The sequence below is a fragment of the Mus caroli genome, unplaced genomic scaffold, assembly GCF_978045245.1.
Source record: "Mus caroli unplaced genomic scaffold, Mus_caroli_1 scaffold_9, whole genome shotgun sequence".
Lineage (NCBI taxonomy): Eukaryota > Metazoa > Chordata > Mammalia > Rodentia > Muridae > Mus > Mus caroli.
The window spans coordinates 97,207,275-97,226,037 of record NW_028227264.1 but is presented as its reverse complement, the minus strand read 5'-3'; the positions used below and the strand labels follow the sequence as shown (position 1 = coordinate 97,226,037).

At 38.5% G+C, this 18,763-nt stretch overlaps 2 protein-coding genes across 3 annotated transcripts in view; both read right to left on the bottom strand.

Annotated features, from left to right (window-relative positions):
- Window positions 1-574: 574 nt before the first annotated feature.
- Window positions 575-2,442, bottom strand: Ccer1 (coiled-coil glutamate rich protein 1). The gene has a single exon (XM_021174722.2). It carries the CDS (start codon window positions 1,989-1,991, stop codon window positions 792-794), a length of 1,200 nt encoding a protein of 399 aa, XP_021030381.1. The 5' UTR covers window positions 1,992-2,442; the 3' UTR covers window positions 575-791.
- Window positions 2,443-12,648: 10,206 nt separating this feature from the next.
- Epyc (epiphycan) overlaps window positions 12,649-18,763 on the bottom strand; it is a 36,209-nt gene continuing 30,094 nt past the window's right edge. For both annotated transcript variants that reach the window (XM_021174501.2, XM_021174502.2), the window contains one exon: window positions 12,649-13,216. In XM_021174501.2, the coding sequence (XP_021030160.1) occupies window positions 13,046-13,216 (171 nt within the window). In that variant the 3' untranslated portion in view covers window positions 12,649-13,045. The remainder of the gene's footprint in view (window positions 13,217-18,763) is intronic.

The following is an 18,763-nucleotide window of genomic DNA, read 5'->3' as shown; positions in this document are numbered from 1 at the left end:
TGAACGTAATCAAGGAATCAATGCAAGAACAAGGCTTGACAATCCAAGCCGTGCTGCTGTGTGCAGTTACCTTGGATCTTAACTAGATGTGCAAGTTGACCTCTGACCATGGGGCATCCTCTCCATGCATGGATTATGGATTGCTGAGGCCATGGCAGATAACCAGTTCTACAGAAGCAACTTCATGTTCTTCTGAGGAAGATCCATACCACTGTAGAACAAGGAATATATATGAGCTAAGCCACAACAGACTACAAACGGGGTTAACAAAATACAGCCCTCAAAAAATAAAATAAAATAAAAAAATAAACTGAGGGTAGAACACCTATATCTGTAGAAAAACGCTGCTTTGAACCACCCTCAGTTACAAGAGCAGTGACAGAGATTCAGTGGCCATCGTACATCCACCTTGAGCATGTGACAAACATCTGTGGATTTCAAGCTCAGAAACCTGCTGTGGCATTTAAATGGTTTTCAATATTGCAAAATTTTTGAACTACAAAAATCTCAGTTGTCTGAAGGGGGACAGCAAATGAAAAATATTCAAACTGTAGTAATAAAATATTTGGCCTTTAATCATTTTCAATAAAATATATCTGAAATCTTCCCCTCCCCCACCCATAGTCATACACAAACACACCAATGTTTAAATATTTTTATCGTGGCCAACCAAGGTGTTTTACATTGATGTTTATTAATGGAACTCACTTTTGAATTTGTTTTTAACAAGCTGTTAATCCATATTAGCCTCAAATCGGTTCCATTTCGTTTCTCAGTTCCCTTCCTGATGACTAATGGCTAATGTCCGGTACCATAAACAAATCTGCCTCTGGCACATTGGGGATTATTTGTTCTTGGCTTAAGTAATCATAGTTCATAAAGTTATCTCTTTCTTCTTCGTCCCCTACTAGGATTGACAAAGGCATTCCCAGAGGCAAGAATTTTTCTTCCTCTCTCTGTTCTCCCTCCTCCAGCCCCTCTTCTTCCAACATATACTCCTCTTCTTGGTCCTCTTCCCCTTCCTCCCCATTGCCAGTCGCTTCAACTTCCTCCGCATCCACATCTTCATCCTCTGACTCTCTGTCCACTTCCTCCTCCTCCTCGCTCTCCTCTTTTTCATCACAAACCTCTACGTCACACTCATCAACATTTTTCTCCTCTTCCTCTACCAGCCCTGGGATGGGAGACTGGTTGTGCTGCATTAGAGCAGGACTAAAGGTTAGAGAGGGATCCTGCATGAAGCCATACAGATCTTCCGGCAACTGCGAATCTTCTTCGACGCCGCTGTGGGGCGCATCGTTGGTAGTGGAGTCTCCTGGGGAGATGCCACCCGCCTGGGCTTGCTGTGCCCTCAATGCTGCCTGCTGGCGCTCCAGCTTCTCTTGCTGCCTCATGTCTTCATAGACCTGGTTCATGATGAACTGGGTGGTGTTCCGTGGCGCTCTCATCCCAGGTGCCCGCCACCCGGACAGGTTGACCGGGCGCAGCATCTTGCTCAGGTCTATTGGTGGATTCCTCCGGAAGGAGCGACGAGGGTGGCGGCGCAGACCACGACCCCTGCGTCCCCAGCGCTTCTTTCTACCCGGGGGTCTCTCCCAGCCGGGGTTCCAGGGCCCGCTCCAGCAGGAACAGCAGCAGACGCAGAGCGGGTGCAGACCATAGGCCCGGATCATCTGTGCTGGGCACAGAGGGCTCTGGAATGCTATAAGAGGTGGGCGCCAGGGCCCTCCACAGCGCTCCCAGTTGGAGTACAGGGCCCAGTAGGGCCCTCTGGATGGTTGAAACCAAGAGCCAGGGTTGCGCTGTTGCTTGGGTTGTTTCCTGGAAGCCTCATACTCAATTTTGGGGCCATCGCGGTATCGCCGCTTGGACATCGGAGCGCCCCTCTGCCTTCGATGGTAGGAGGACCAGGTGCGCAATGGAATGGAGGATGCCCAGCCACCGCCGCCCAGATTGAGGGGGTCCTCCCTTTCGTTGACCGTCTGGGTCATGGTTGAGATCTCCACTGGGTCTCAGTGGTAGCGTCCTAGGAGCAGGCACTTTGGCCTTATCGGATGGTCAATAGTCAGCGCCTCCTCAGTTGGAGTCCCTAGTGCCACGTGCCTTTGACTGTGACCAAGCCTTCCCTCTTCACGAGGATCCCCCTCTTTCTTCTCCACTTGCTCGCTCTTCAGTCAGAATCACTGTTTTTCGCACCTGGGTTGTCTTGCCCAGGTGGGTTGGGTGGGGTAAGGATGGTGGGGGAGGAAGGTGTTGGTGGGCGATGAGATGTGAGAGCCACTCCCAGGTCCCACACACACCCGCCTCCGCCGAGGCTAGGGCTGGGGACGGGAGAGGCAGTGGTCGCTTGTTACCTTGCTCCTCCCTCTCAACCCAGGTGCTTCACCGTCGCCGTCCTGGCCGGACTGAGCAGGCACGGGCAGTGTTGGCCTTTAAATACTGGCTGGGGGGCCCCCGCGTGCCCCTTGCGTCCTTGGTTGCCTAGGACGACAGCCAATTGGAGTGGACGTGGCTCTCTCTGTGAGGAGGAGGTGTTTCTCCCGGAACTAGATATCCCATGAACATTCGCAGGGGTTCTTATGACGTAGGATTTAAGGCAGAGGGAAATCTGGGCAATGCTCACACCTTGGCAACTTTTAGGGGATGGGGAGTATTTGAAATTTCTCTCTTAAGTCTGATGAAAGATGTTGGAAGATAGGGCCTTCATCTCAACCCGAGTGGAATTTATATTCTCTACAGCTCTGTGGACAGCTGTAGTAACAGGAATCAGGCCCCAATTTCTTCCCCAGTCTGTGTTCAAAAGCTAGATTCACGGTACATGAAACAGGAGCACAGACATCAGTGTGTACAATCCCAAACATATACTGCCCTCCCTGCCTTCTTTAAGAGATGGCTACCAGGTTTCACAGATTCAGGAACTGAAGTTTGAGTCTCTCTCTCTCTCTCTCTCTCTCTCTCTCTCTCTCTCTCTCTCTCTCTCTCTCTCTCTCTCTCTCTCTCTCTCTCTCCTGTTTATTCAATGTGCTAGGGACTGATAGACTTTATAGCTAGCTAGTCTTTAAACCAAAAATACTTGACTGTAAAAGAGATGAGCTCACAGCATCCCTGTACTATGGACTCCTCTTTCACAGATCCCTTGTGATAATAAACCTACAGGAGAAAGCAGCTTACTAACTCTAGTACTCTAGAATTAGTCTGTTGACTGGGCATTATCTTGGACTTGATTTTGAGAACAGGAATATTCAGTGAAAAAAACAAAAGCAAAGATAATCAGAATATTATAAGAATATTATAATGCATGCACCAGGTCCCTTTAACTTTCACAGTAAGACAAAGTGTTTGACTTAGGAAAATGACCATGAATCAGATTTATTTCCCTTAGGAAGCTCTTAGGAAGCCTGTGGTTCCTCATCCATTCTGTAGGCATGGTTCTGTTTTATATAGTGTGCAGCCCCCAGGGTTGGAAAGAGGACTGAAGGAAAAAAAACAAAACACAGGTACTCCTAAATATTCAGTACCAACCATCATTTTCATTTTGACTTCTCATATACTATATACAAAAAACACCTTACACTAATTCTTATGCAACAATAGACATCCCCTGTGCCTTGAGCTCATTTTTGTAGAACAAGGACACTTACAGGTTTGTTCATATATAGATGGGAAAAATATCTTAGAATATTACTATCACATTTTTGTGGTAAACAGAATTAGAGAAAACAGAACATCCCCCATTGGGAACATCAATCAAGTAAATATTAGAGAAGCGACATGTTCCAAAGACCTGAAACCTCCTATGGTCTAGTGTAGATTCTCTGCATACTCAGACCAGAATGAATCTTCTTGAGTTAGGGCTCCAGTTGCGGCAGGAATATAGACTCCACAGGCTTATTGGATGTTGCTCTTTCAGTGGCTTGTTTAGAGTAACCTATTAAACTCAAAATGCAGAGCAATGACTCGTTTGCTCTCCTGAATCCTCTTCTAGAGGCATATTTATAAGGTTGGCAGGCACTGTAGTCTAACTCAATATAGCTCAGTGCTAGCTGGGACGTTTCTTAAAGGTCTCAGGATGGGTTTTAAGGGTGAGATCAATAGTTGACATTATTATGGTGAAATTCCCTTTTTCTAATTTTTAAGAAAAGATGTGTATCTTCTTACCAATAATTTACATTGATTATTTTTGATCAGTTGATTTTTAGTAAAATGGTATTAGCATGTCTTTATTAGTTGTAAATACTAAAGCATATTGAGTCAGTAGTATTTGCCCTGTTCTTAAGAAAGCAATGGTTTGTAATTCACGATTTATAAAAATTTATTTTTCTGCAGAGGCAGGCGGATTTCTGAGTTCGAGGCCAGCCTGGTCTACAAAGTGAGTGCCAGGACAGCCAGGGCTACACAGAGAAACCCTGTCTCGAAAAACCAAAAAAAAAAAATTATTTTTCTAAATTATTTTATTTTCTATTTTAAAATTTTTAAATTTTTAAAATTTTAAATTATTTTCTATGTGTTCCTGTGCAAGTATATAACACATGTGAGGAGGCACCTAAGTCAGAAGAAGGTGTGGGATCATCTGGAGTCACAATGACAGATTACTGTACGCAATCCCATTTAGGTGCTAGGCGCTGGACTTTGGTTCTCTGGAAGAAGATCAAACACTCTTTGTTATGTTTTAAATTCTATCTATCAATCTATCAATCAATCAATCTATCTATCTATCTATCTATCTATCTATCTATCTATCTATCTATCAATCTATCTATCTATCTATCTATCTATCTATCTATCTTACTTATTCACTTTGTATCCCTCTCACTGCCCCCTCCCAATCACTCTCTACCACAATCCTTCCCCTTTTCCTCTGAATGAGTGGGAGAGGGTGAGCACACACTTTTAACCACTGAAACCGCTCTCTAGCTCCTGGGTTTTCAGATTTTTTTATATATATATATAACATTGGGATTGTAATATAAGCTTTTTAGTATACTGGCAGAGCAATGCAGCTATGGCTTAAGGCAATTTACTGTCACGGTTAACATTACCACCAGGGGGCATGATGAGAGGTTTTTAAAAAGACATTTGTACTTGATTTGTGTACATTACATGTTGAGAAATGAAACACTCTGATTCAAGCTTCAAACGATACATTTATGATGTCCATATACATTGTCATTTTTTTGTCTTTGCATAATCAAATTATGACAGATGAAGTTGCTTAAGGCAGAATTCATTGAAATGTCAGCTTCTAGTGGTTAGGATCTGAGGAACAGCATAGCTGTCTCTTCACTAAGGATCGACCCGAGCGGTGCAGAAAGGAATGTGTTAGATTGTCACCTGAGAAACCAAGCAGAAAATCATTTATGTTATTGCAAGTATTAGCTCCCTCATGACTGTGCCTGGGCTTACTAACAGTTTTCTGTTCACTGGAAGCTACCTTCATGGGGCAAAGGCCACCTGCATAACTCAAGACCTTGGAAACCATGTTACATGGCATGGACTATTTTTGTGCAGTCTCTCAGTTCCTTAAACCAGCAAAGACAATCACTATAGTTCTTTCTAGCAAAATTTCCTTTGTACTGTGTGTGTGTGTGTGTGTGTGTGTGTGTGTGTGTACGAATGTGCATATGCCTGTCTGTCTGTCTGTCTGTATGCCATAATAATGGCCATCGCATTAGTGGAAATAAAATCACCAACAGTTTTGCTTATTAATTGTATTAAGTTTATTTTTGACTGAGTATATTAAGGAAACCCAGAAAATATCGATTCCCCAGCATTTACTTTATTTAGACAGTTTTAATGAAACTGCTGACATTTTGAAATTCAAACAGATGTGATATATTGAAATAGCTTGATACGCCCTATGCTATATTTTCAATAAAAACAGATATCTCTGTGTTGTAGTCCTAACACTTGGTGGCAGTAGTAGTTCATCCAAAACTCCTTCAGCACTTGTCTGTATTCAGAATGAACAGAGACTCAAATCTTCGTATTCTTTTTGTTTTTGTTTTTGTTCTTTTGAGATAGGGTTTCTCTGTATAGCCCTGGCTGTCCTGGAACTCACTTTGTAGACCAGGCTGGCCTCGAACTCAGAAATCCGCCTGCCTCTGCCTCCCGAGTGCTGGGATTAAAGGCATGCGCCACCATGCCCGGCTCAAATCTTCTTTTAAAATATATATACATTTTAAATTACAATAGAATCATATAATTTTCCTCTTTCCCTTTTCTCCCTCTTCCCTTCACATATACCTACCCTCCAACTCTACAATGACCCACACAAATTGATAGCCTTTTATTTGATTATTATTGTTGTACATGCATGTAAACATATGCACAAATATACAAATACTACCTGCTGAGTCCACTTTGTGTGTGTGTTTGTCTCTGTCTCTGTCTTTGTCTCTGTCCCTGTCTCTCTGTCTTCCTCTGTCTGTCTGTCTGTCTGTCTGTCTGTCTCTCTCTCTCTCTCTCTCTCTCTCTCTGTGTGTGTGTGTGTGTGTGTGTGTGGTTTCAGGATTAAAATGATATATTGCATTGGGTGATCAATAAAAGGGCTCAACCTTGGAATACATCATTTCTCCTTCTGCCAGAATCCATTAGTTGGCTGTATTTCCATGTTTAGGAGTGGATCCCCACTAAACTACCCCCTCTTCATACTACCATGACTACTGATACTGACATTATTCCCGTCTTCTTTGGATAGCCACTTCACAGTAGACTTTCTGGTGTTCTGACTCTTACAGTCTTTGTACCCCCTCTTCGTTGATGTTCCCAGAGCCATAGATACAGTAGCTTTGATATAGATGTATCCATTGTGTCAGTGCTCCCACTATCTGTCCATCTCTGCATAGTGTGCAGTTAATATTTTTCTCTGATGATTTCTGTGATGGTTTGTATATGCTTGGCCTATGGAGGGGCACTGTTTAGAGGTGTGGCCTTGTTGGATTAGATGTGTCACTGTAAGCTTTAAGACCCCCATCTCAACTGCCTGAAAACCAGTATTCTGCTAGAAGCCTTTAGATGAAGAATTTTTACCTCCTCCTGCATCATTCCTGCCTGGACTAAACCATGTTCTTGCCTTGACTATAATGGACTGATCCTTGGAACCTGTAAGCCAGTCCCAACTAAATGTCCTTATAAGAGTTGCCTTGGTCATGGTGTCTGTTCACAGCAGTAAAACCCTAACAAAGACAATCTCCATGTGCTCTAAAGAGAAGTTTTTTGATGAGGGCTGGTAGCTATGGTCATCTGTAAGTACACTGTGGATGTGGTGTGTAAGATATAGCATGTAGGAAAAATTATGCTAGTCTAGCAAGGTTGTGGTTATAGATTCTCTTTCTAGGGTCCCTGTCTTAGTTAAGGTTTCTATTGCTGTGATAAAATGCCATGATCAAAAACAAATTGCAGAGGAAGTTTATTTGAATTAAATTATCAACTCTCATCTCATCATTCTGGGAAGTTAGGATAGGAACTTGTACAGGGTAGGAACTCCTTGGCAGGAGTTCGAATATAGGCCTTGAAAGAGTGCTGACTGCTGGCTTGCTCTCATGGCTTATAAATTTTGGAATATATATATATATATATATATATATATATATATATATATGCCAGAATCATAAGCTCAGGAATGTCAAAATCCACAATAGGGTAGGTCTTCCTATATCAATCACTAATTAAGAAAATGTCTTATAGAAAAGGAAAAAAATAGAAGAAAGAAAATGCCTCCCACGCTTGCCTACAGCCCAGTCTTAGAGGTTCCCTTCTCAGAGATGTCCCTAGTTTATGACAAGTTGACATAAAACCAGACAGCACAACTGACCTTTGTCAACTTGACAAACAAATACATGATTCATAGCCCACCACCTCTGTTCCCTGTTTATTTCCATGATCACATGTTAATAGCAACACTTATTATAAAGCATTCCAAAATTTTAATGTCCCATGGTCTTAAAATTCAAACAGTTAAAAATTCAGTCCTTTAAAATATTTAGTCTCTGTTAAAATTTAATATCTCTCAACTGTGGGTTCCTTTCAAAATAAAAAAAAATGGTTTAATAGTTTGTTACTTCAAGAGGGAAAAAGCAGGAAAGAGTCACAATCTGAACTAAGCAAAACCAATCTCCTTCCTAAAGCTCAGGATCACTGAAGAAGAGGAGGCAGAAGGAATGTAATATCCTGAAGTAATGAATAACTGCAATGGAACATTATCTTCTGCACACAGCAGGGTAGCTGCACATAAGAACTCACAGTATTTTTTAACAGCATCTTCAAACCCTGTGCAATCCCATGCCAGACCAAATCCCAGTGGGAGAAGAGTTGGAAAAAGAATCCTTCCCCAGGCCATAGAGTTACTGGCAATGATGAGCTTCACAGAGAGGAACAAACAAACAGCATTTTGTAAGTGTATAACCCTGGGTAGAGTGTAACACTTGGTAAGTTGACCACTCTTCATTGGCAGACCATGCATCCAAGAATATTTGAGCAGCACAAATTTGTTTTGAAAGATTGAAACATATACATAGTTATTCGGATAGAGAAGGGGTCATAGGGAATTGGGAAAGAGTTTGGGGAGGGCTGGTGGGTAGAAATGATAAAAAAAAAAGTATGACTCTCAAAAAAAACTAATAAAATACATTTTAATTGCTGAGACACAGGTGATTATAAAGGAAGAGGCAGAAAAATTGAGGAAGGGTTGGCTTTAATTTGTAAGAGGGAGGGAGGACAATAGAGAAGGAGACAGAAGCAAGAAAAAATAACCCTAAGGATACTTGAAAAAATGTAAGTATAGTTTTCTATATACCAAAAATCACATACACACACGTTAAATCACTTGGGAAGATAATACTCCTTCCGGGATCTATAGACTAACAAAAATCCAAGTACCAGGCATATGAAATCTTTATTCAAATTGTTAGTTAAGGGAGACAGGAGACAAAGAGATTCGCAAAACATCATAGGCTGTTGCTGCTGCTGCTTTTGGATGCCTCCTAGAAGTTCGATGTAGACTCTGAAGACACTTATTTCAGACATAGGATTCAGAGGATTCACGTTGGGTTTAACCCACCCAACTTCTTCTGTGAGAAGAAATTTCATATTTCTGGAAGGTACAAAGGCAGGAAAGCAATCAGTAGTACTATCCATCTGTGGCACTTGCGAATCTCAACAATGTTCAGCATGACAATATATTTAAAATGCGATAGTGGTATTTAGAACCTGACAGTAAACAACATATATCTAAGTGGACATAGGACCCACTAAACAGAAGGGGAAGAATGCCTGATGCTGGAAAGAAATCAACTAACCATGGCTAGTGATGCCCTGGGTCTTAGAGAAGATCTTACTATCACCACTTTTAATTATCATCAGTATAATTTGTAACCACATTTTAAATCCTTACTGTTATACTCACAGATGAGTATAAATCTCACTCCTCATCAAAAATTACTTTATAAAGCAGATAGAAGCCTTTAAAGATAGCTACAGCTTTCTTTTTTTTTCCTGAAAACTATTTCATTTTATTTTTCTATGAAATAAAAAACCATGGAAACGTACAAGGCAGATTTTATTGAAATTTTCTTATTTCTGTGTTATTAGTGCAATAGTAATAGTATAATTTTAATACTCTATTTATCATAATTAGCTATAGCTCAACTTTATAAGACGGCTGTGCATTTAATTATAATGTGTTTATTATTGACAAAATTCAAGAACTACCATCCTTGGGGCATTTATGCAGTTTTGATTATATCAGGACATTGTATTTGTGCTTATAACTATAAGCCTGGCTTTTTGATGAACATGAGAAGTGGATATCAACCTGTAATGACAATCATTCAATGTATTCATTATTAGTAGTAGTATGTTTGTATGTATGTGCCTTCATGCAGTTTCCAGGACTCAAACTAAGGTCATTAATGTTTTAAAGCAAGTAATTTACTTACTAAGCAATTCAATCAGCCATCAGCAATTCCATCACTCTTGAGTGATTTCGTACAATTGCTTATAGCAAATTTTCAGATCCTATCTATTTTGTTTTCTGTTTTATTGGTTATTTTATTTATTTACATTTCAAATGTTATCCTCTTCCAATTTCCCTCCCACAAATTCCTTATCCCCTCCCCTGCCCCCTGCTTCTATGAGGGTGCTCCCCCACCTATCCATCCACGCCTGCCTCAGTGCCCTAGCATTCCCCTAAGCTGGATCATTGAGCCACCACAGGACCAAGGGACTCCCCTCCAATTGATGCCAGATAAAGCCATCCCTTGTTACATATGTAACTGGAGCCATGAGTCCCTCCATGGGTACTCTTTGGTTGGTGGTTTAGTCCCTGGGGTGTCTGGTTGATTGAAAATGCAATGAACAATTGACTCAGGGCTATCCAGCCTGATTTGATTCATATACAACACAACCTTTATATCTAAAGGTCAAAGAACATTAAAGAAGATATGTTGGAAAGATCAAAAGACCCATGGGCCTAGGAATTATATCAGACTTAAAACAGGGGAGCTCTACATATGAAAGCTCAACAGCATGAATGTTTAAAAAGACCTGAGTAATGCTAACACCAATGGATCTCCCAACATAGATGAGGTAAATCCCATGGGGCCCCATCCTAGATAGAGAACTATAGGCCATAATTTCTGAGAGAGGGAGAATCAATCTTTCTCTAGGGATAATTCTCCACACTGGGTTATCTAATACCAAGTAGTCAGCTGTAAAAACATAAATATAAGTAACACTAAATGGACTCAGTAGGTTGTGGTGTGTATGTGTGTGTGTATAATGGAAAAGAGGCTATGCATTTTTTGAGGGAAACCTGGGAAGATGCACAGCTATTTTAAAAAATTTGTGAGGTATGAGATGTCTCATCTAGGAACTATTAAGTCATTTTCTATTATGAAGAAAGGCTAAATTTTCTGATAAGCACAAAGTTTTTCTATCACGTGTAAGACAAGCATGGTGGCTTTGAATTTATAATTGTGTCATATTTATAGTATCATTATCACCTTAAGAAAGTGCTATTAATTATGCAACAGCTCCGAAGTTTTCAAAAATTCAAGAAAGTTAACAGTAGTAATAACAGCAGTAAAACATGTGCTTTACAGGATCTCAAGAGAGGCTGCTGGATGCTGTAACTGTGGGAAAAGGTTTCTTATTTGTCGACTCACTGTCTCGGGCTCAGCAAGTTTTATTATGCAATCCATGCCCACCAGCCTAGAAATGGTGCTGCCTAAAATGAACTGAATTCTCCCACATCAATTATAAGTTTCAAGACAGTCTGTCACAGAGCATTAGACCAATCAGATCTGGGGGCCGTTTCTCAATTGTGACTATCTCAGATGACTACATGTTGTGTCAAGTTGAGAACTAACTCTAGCTAAGGACAATAGTTGCAAAGGATGAGACACATTAGAAAAACCATCTATAATTTGAATTATATTTATAATGCCTATGGTACAGGCTTTACAAATGATATGGAGAAAGGCTAAAATTAGTTATTGAATATATTTGAGGAGTGTGGATGAGAGCCTGCTATTATTATTTTGTTAAATGCACAGAATATTAAGTTGCCTTCTATTTTGTTTTAATTTGTTGATCATTTTATTTGTTTACATTTCAAATGTTATCCATCTTCCTAGATTACCTTCTACATGATTATCTTTACGCCTATAGGTTGGTGTCTTTCTCAGCCCTCAGAAGAGCAGCTTCTTCTTACAGCAGACAGAGATGAATACAGATCCACAACTGGTCCGAATGAGCAGAAGCAATGGTAAGCCGCCCAGCCCTAAGCTCAGGATCTCTCTCACACTCCAGCCCCTTCCCAAGGCTGAAGGAAGTTCACTTAGTGTATGTTAACGAACGGTCATAACACTTATTAAAAACTTAAATGGTATTTTACTCAGAATCCTATTTCTATGATATTATCCATAGAGGTACTCTCAAGTTTATGAAGTTATTTAATCTCAAACATTGGGAATTCTGACAGTTTTTGGTAAAGGCCATATTCACATTTCCATGGAATGGAATGACTTCAGAATGCCAGCAGCTGCTCTCATGTGGAAACGTCCCCAGGGAATGTTTGGAAATTATACAAGCAAGTTTCAGTATACTCAGTATTTTTGCACTTGAAGATAAATGATCATGTATATAGATATGTAATGGTTTTATGTAACACATTTGTCAGATATATATTTCTGTGAGAGGAGGAATTGTTTTTACTTTTGTTTCTGAGGAAGGTTTTTCAATACAGTTGTAGAGTAAATCACTGTGTTGAACTTGGGGTCTTATATATGAAAGCATAACTTTGTATTCTGTCAGTTTTTAACCATTTACTTACAGTTATTCATTTTTCAAGAGATTTCAAAAGACACCCTCTCCTTACACTTTTTTCTTTGCTTTCCCAAGTGTAGTGATCACAGCCTCTTTAATATGCTCTATATCTCATATTTCATTTTTTGTATGTAGAGGAATACAGGTAGCTGTCAACTAACCAAGTTTGCAAAATGAGTTGATGTTCTTATAGATGATAGATGTCATTAAGAAACTGAAGGAATGTGTACTGCTATTACATACAGTTATTTGCATACTATGATTATAAGAAATACTTTTTCACAAGACCATTTATCTTTCAAACACATTTAATATTTTTTCTGCTCTTAACTGAATCAGGCGGGAAACATACATGAGTGAAAATAAAGACTAGAGAAGTTTAATTAAAATGTCTACATGTTAGCAATGTATCTAAAGTATTCATTACCAATATTTTATTTCTTACATATTTAACTTGACATGAACACCTACAATTCTCGATGAGATTTGATGACTAGTTGGAATACATATTCATTTAACTTACTGTCTATATATTTTGTTAATTTATACCTAATCATGCTTAATTAAATTATTGAACTCTTATTTTATCGTAACACCCTTAGCTTATTGTTTATCCTTTTTAAACGCATCTCAAATATACTGAGTTTGTTTCTGAAGAGATATCTGCTTCTCTTGGCTACAGAAAACATCACAACTCTGATATTTGCCTAGCATCCTAACATCAGATAAAACTTCCAATGGGCAAACGAGGTAGACACATGTAGGCTTGAGGAGTTCTGCTGAGGTTGATAGGGTTTCCATCCAGTCGAATATCCTCTAATGCCTTACGAACATAGGTTAAATTTTTAACATTACAGAAAGTATCTTCATGCATCTCCAGAATGTCATTATTCTAAAAAAGAAAAAAAAAAGAGTGAAAAGACAAGACATGGCGCCCCCAAGGTACTGCAAGACATGGCGCCCCCAAGGTACCGAGTGAAACGGTAGGATATTGTGAGTCACCTCTTTTAATTCTTTTATTTATTCCCCCAGTCAAAACTATTTATTCAATGATTATTATTATATACCAAGTACTGTTTGTGCCATAAGTATAGAATTAGTTAACAAAGTAAACGCGTTCTTACCAGTATGGGGCACATAATGGGATATATGTTAATGGAATTTAAGCAGGTGAGGGGAATTATGGAAAGAAGTGTTTCTAAGGATGATTAAAATTTTGATTACTCTGTGATACAAGAATACATGGGCATGGAGAAAGTCAAGGGAACAGCATTCTGGGAAGATTGAAAGTGATCATAAAGTCCTGAGCAGCTCTGTGAAGCTGCTTCTGCATACCTAGAATTAAAGTCAATTCAGATGAAGTGAACAAGTGAGGCAGCAGATGTTTCTTCCCCTATTCTTTGATGCTACCGACTTACCTTTTGTTTATTATAGAGCTCTCTGTTGTGAGTTCACATGTGTGGAATTATTAAATGTCATTTTTGAAAGAAATGTATGTTTCCAAAAATATTTAATACTGGAGGAAAGAAGAGGTGAACATTTCAAATTGGTTTAAGAGGCAGTAGTGAGGGTTGTTCACTTGGTATCATGTGTTAAAAAATCCATGTGGGTTACAGCATATGATGATGTTTTCTTCTTTCTATTACCTCTGAGGATTCCATTAAATGTATATATATTCTTTCTTATCCACTCATTTGTTAATGCAAGAGTATATTGTTACCCAATACAACAATGGCTTTATGGCTCTCATGAAAACTGGTTTCATGAATATTTGTGTGCAAGTTTTATGTGGAGACAAAACTATTTTTCTCTTATGCATATATGCAGATACCAAATTGGTGAGTTATAACTCTCTATTTTGAATTTAGAGGAACTCTTGAAGTATTTTCAAAAGTAGCTACAACATTATATACCCCAAACAGCAGAACACATGCTTTCTTCAAACCTGAAAGTGTGCTGTGGGTGTATTAGCTCATTGTATATTTGTTCGTTGCCAGTGTGCAGAGGATACAGTTGATCTTACACCATTATAGAATATTATACTATGAATTATGGATCTCAAAATATCATGGAATAATGCAGAGATACGTTGGCCTTATAGCCTGATAGACTGCTGAACTCCAATGCTATGCTGAGAGATTAGTTACTTCCTTATAATTTGCTACATGCAAAACTTGCAGATGAATTTAAGGAGCGTGTACATCTCAATATTACAGTTTTCTAATCCATAATATTAAGGTGTTTCACTTTATCTAGACCTTATGACCGTTTACCTCTGTACTGCTTCTTTGATTGTATGATGCTTACTACTCTTTTGTTAAATTAGTTTTTTATATTTAAAAATAAGTGCCTTCATTAAAGAGAAAGGATTTGTGTGTGATAGTGTGAACTTAAAATTTCCAGCCCGAGGAGGCAAAGACAAGAGGATCGCTGACATGTTTCTGGTTATATCTGTGATATATAGGAAATTCCAAGCTGGCTAAGGCTACATACTAAGACTCTGTGCTAAAGACTAGATAGATAGATAGATAGATAGATAGATAGATAGATAGATAGATAGATAGATGATAGATGATAGATAGATAGATAGATAGATAGATAGATAGATAGATAGATAGATAGGGACAATAGACAGATGTTAAGTTGATGGATGATAAAGAGATGATAGATAAAATATTTTCCTAATATAGTTCTCAGATTGTTGTTAATATATACCAATATAATTCATATTTGCAAATGATCTTGCAGCTTGTCACATTGCTGAACTCTCTCATAAGTTCAAATATATTTTAATGGATTCTTTTGCGTTTTCTGTGTATAAGATCTTGTCAGCTGAAAGGGAAAGAAGAAAACCTGCTTCCTTTGCCATCTGTGTGTTAATTATTAATTTAATTTACTTTTTCTGTTTTTCTCAGCACGACAGTCAAACACAATATTTAGTAAGGTACTAAGACTAAAGAGTCCCCATCTTGCTTCTGAGCTTAGCAAGAATGTATTATATCTGTGTGGATTTGGAATGATTGGGTTAATGAACGTCCTTCTATTCCTAGCTTTGTGTCTTTAGAGATTTTGTAAGAAAGAGGCATTAAATTTTGTCAAAGGCATTTCTGTATGTACTTAGACAATAAGGCAGTTTTATCTTCTATTCTGTTACTATGACACATTTATGTCATTTCACTGATAATGGTTAAATTATACTTTTATTCCTAAAATAACTACTACTTGCTAATGGTATATAATTATTTTTACATGTTAGTGGATTTGGAATGCTGCTTGCCATGTTGTATTATGTTTATAAGATGCATTGATCTATAGTTTTCTCTTCTGTTGATAAATTTGTCTATGCCTAATTTTGTTACTGAGATAATATTAACTTTTGTCAGGGCATACTCTTCCTTTCCATTATTTAGAATTCTCTGTAAAGGATTAAAATATATGAAGGAAATTATGCTGGTCAGGAAAATTCAAGAAACAAGTTAGCCATGTTTCAGATATATACAGAAATACAACAAAAGTATAGAAATAAACACTACCAGGAATAAGAAAAATTCCGATGTAAATAGTAACATGATATACAGAGAAAAATCATTAAAAACCAAAAATTACTTCTTGCTTGTACTTCAGCAAGTAATGGATAGTTTTTCTATTTATTTTTTCCATGAAAAATTAGAATATACAGGAGAATCCTGATTATAGCTATTAAACAAGTTACAGTCATGTGGGTATGTAGTAAATTATCGACCACTGTTTCAATAGCTAAAACTGTTTCACAGAGTACAGTGTGCTATGGCAAACAGTGAAGTGTACTTAGAAACTGTTAGGTATAACATTTGTGAAAATGTTTTTCTTTATTCTCCACAAATAAAATTCTGTTTAATGGGAGTAGAAATAACTTTCGACTGTTTTTATTTTGCTTTGTTTGGTTTTATTTTTTGTTTTTTTTGTTTTTTTTTAATATATTTTATTACGTATTTTCCTCAATTACATTTCCAGTGCTATCCCAAAAGTCCCCCATACCCTCCCCCCTCTCCCCCATTTCCCTACCCACCCATTCCCGTTTTTTTTTTTTTTTTTTTTTTTTTTTTTTTTTTTTTTTGGCCCTGGCATTCCCCTGTACTGGGGCATATAAAGTTTGTGTGTCCAATGGGCCTCTCTTTCCAGTGATGGCCGACTAGGCCATCTTTTGATACATATGCAGCTAGAGTCAAGAGCTCCGGGGTACTGGTTAGTTCATAATGTTGTACCACCTAAAGGGTTGCAGGTCCCTTTAGCTCCTTGGGTACTTTCTCCAGCTCCTCCATTGGGAGCTCTGTGATCCATCCACTAACTGACTGTGAGCATCCACTTCGGTGTTTGCTAGGCCCCTGCATAGTCTCACAAGAGACAGCTATATCAGGGTCCTTTCAGCAAAATCTTGCTAGTGTATGCAATGGTTTCAGCGTTTGGAAGATGATTATGGGATGGATCCCTGGGTATGGCAGTCTCTAGATGGTCTATCCTTTTGCCTAGGAATTTCATAAATTCATTCTTTTTAATAGCTGAGTAGTACTCCATTGTGTAAATGTACCACATTTTCTGTATCCATTCCTCTGTTGAGGGGCATCTGGGTTCTTTCCAGCTTCTGGCTATTATAAATTAGTGAAACAACACCCTTCTCAATAGTCACAAATAATATAAAATAGCTTGGCATGAATCTAACTAAGGAAGTGAAAGATCTTTATGATAAAAACTTCAAGTCTCTGAAGAAGGAAATTAAAGAAGATCTCAGAAGATGGAAAGATCTCCCATGCTCATGGATTGGCAGGATCAACATTGTAAAGATGGCTATCTTGCCAAAAGCAATCTACAGATTCAATGAAATCCCCATCAAAATTCCAACTCAATTCTTCAATGAATTAGAAAGAGCAATCTGCAAATGTTGTGACACAATGAGAAGAACAAACCTACGGATAATAGGAGTGGATGAGAATGAAGATTTTCAACTCAAAGGACCAGCAAACATCTTCAACAAAATTATAGAAGAAAACTTACCAAATCTAAAGAAAGAGATGCCCATGAACATACAAGAAGCCTACAGAACTCCAAATAGACTGGACCAGAAAAGAAATACCTCCCAACACATAATAATCAGAACAACAAATGCTCTAAATAAAGATAGAATACTAAAAGCAGTAAGAGAAAAAGGCCAAGTAACATATAAAGGCAAGCCTATCAGAATTACACCAGATTTTTCACCAGAGACTATGAAAGCCAGAAGATCCTGGACAGATGTTATACAGACACTAAAAGAACACAAATTCCAGCCCAGGCTACTATACCCAGCCAAACTCTCAATTAACATAGATGGAGAAACCAAAGTATTCCACGACAAAACCAAATTCACACATTATCTCTCCATGAATCCAGCCCTTCAAAGGATAATAACAGGAAAAAACCAATACAAGGACAGGAACCACGCCCTAGAAACAACAAGAAGGTAATCCCTCAACAAACCTAAAAGAAGACAGCCACAAGAACAGAATGCCAACTTTAACAACAAAAATAACAGGAAACAACAATTACTTTTCCTTAATATCTCTTAATATCAATGGACTCAACTCCCCGATAAAAAGACATAGACTAACACACTGGCTACACAAACAAGACCCAACATTTTGCTGCTTACAGGAAACTCATCTCGGAGAAAAAGATAGACACTACCTCAGAATGAAAGGCTGGAAAACAATTTTCCAAGCAAATGGTATGAAGAAACAAGCTGGAGTAGCCATTCTAATATCTGATAAGATTGATTTCCAACCCAAAGTCATTAAAAAAGACAGGGAGGGACACTTCATACTCATCAAAGGTAAAATCCTCCAAGAGGAACTATCAATCCTGAATATCTATGCTCCAAATACAAAGGCAGCCACATTCATTAAAGAAACTTTATTAAATCTCAAAGCACACATTGCACCTCATACAATAATAGTGGGAGACTTCAACACACCACTTTCACCAATGGACAGATCATGGAAACAGAAACTAAACAGGGACACAGAGAAACTAAGAGAAATTATGAATCAAATGGATCTGGCAGATATCTACAGAACATTCTATCCTAAAACAAAAGGATATACCTTCATCTCAGCACCTCATGGTACCTTCTCCAAAATTGACCACATAATTGGTCACAAAACAGGCCTCAACAGATACAAAAATATTGAAATTGTCCCATGCATCCTATCAGATCACCATGGACTAAGGCTGATCTTCAATAACAAAATAAATAATAGAAAGCCAACCTTCACGTGGAAACTGAACAACACTCTTCTCAATGATACCTTGGTCAAGGAAGGAATAAAGATAGAAATTAAGGACTTTTTAGAGTTCAATGAAAATGAAGTCACAACATACCCAAACTTATGGGACGCAATGAAAGCATTTCTAAGAGGAAAACTCA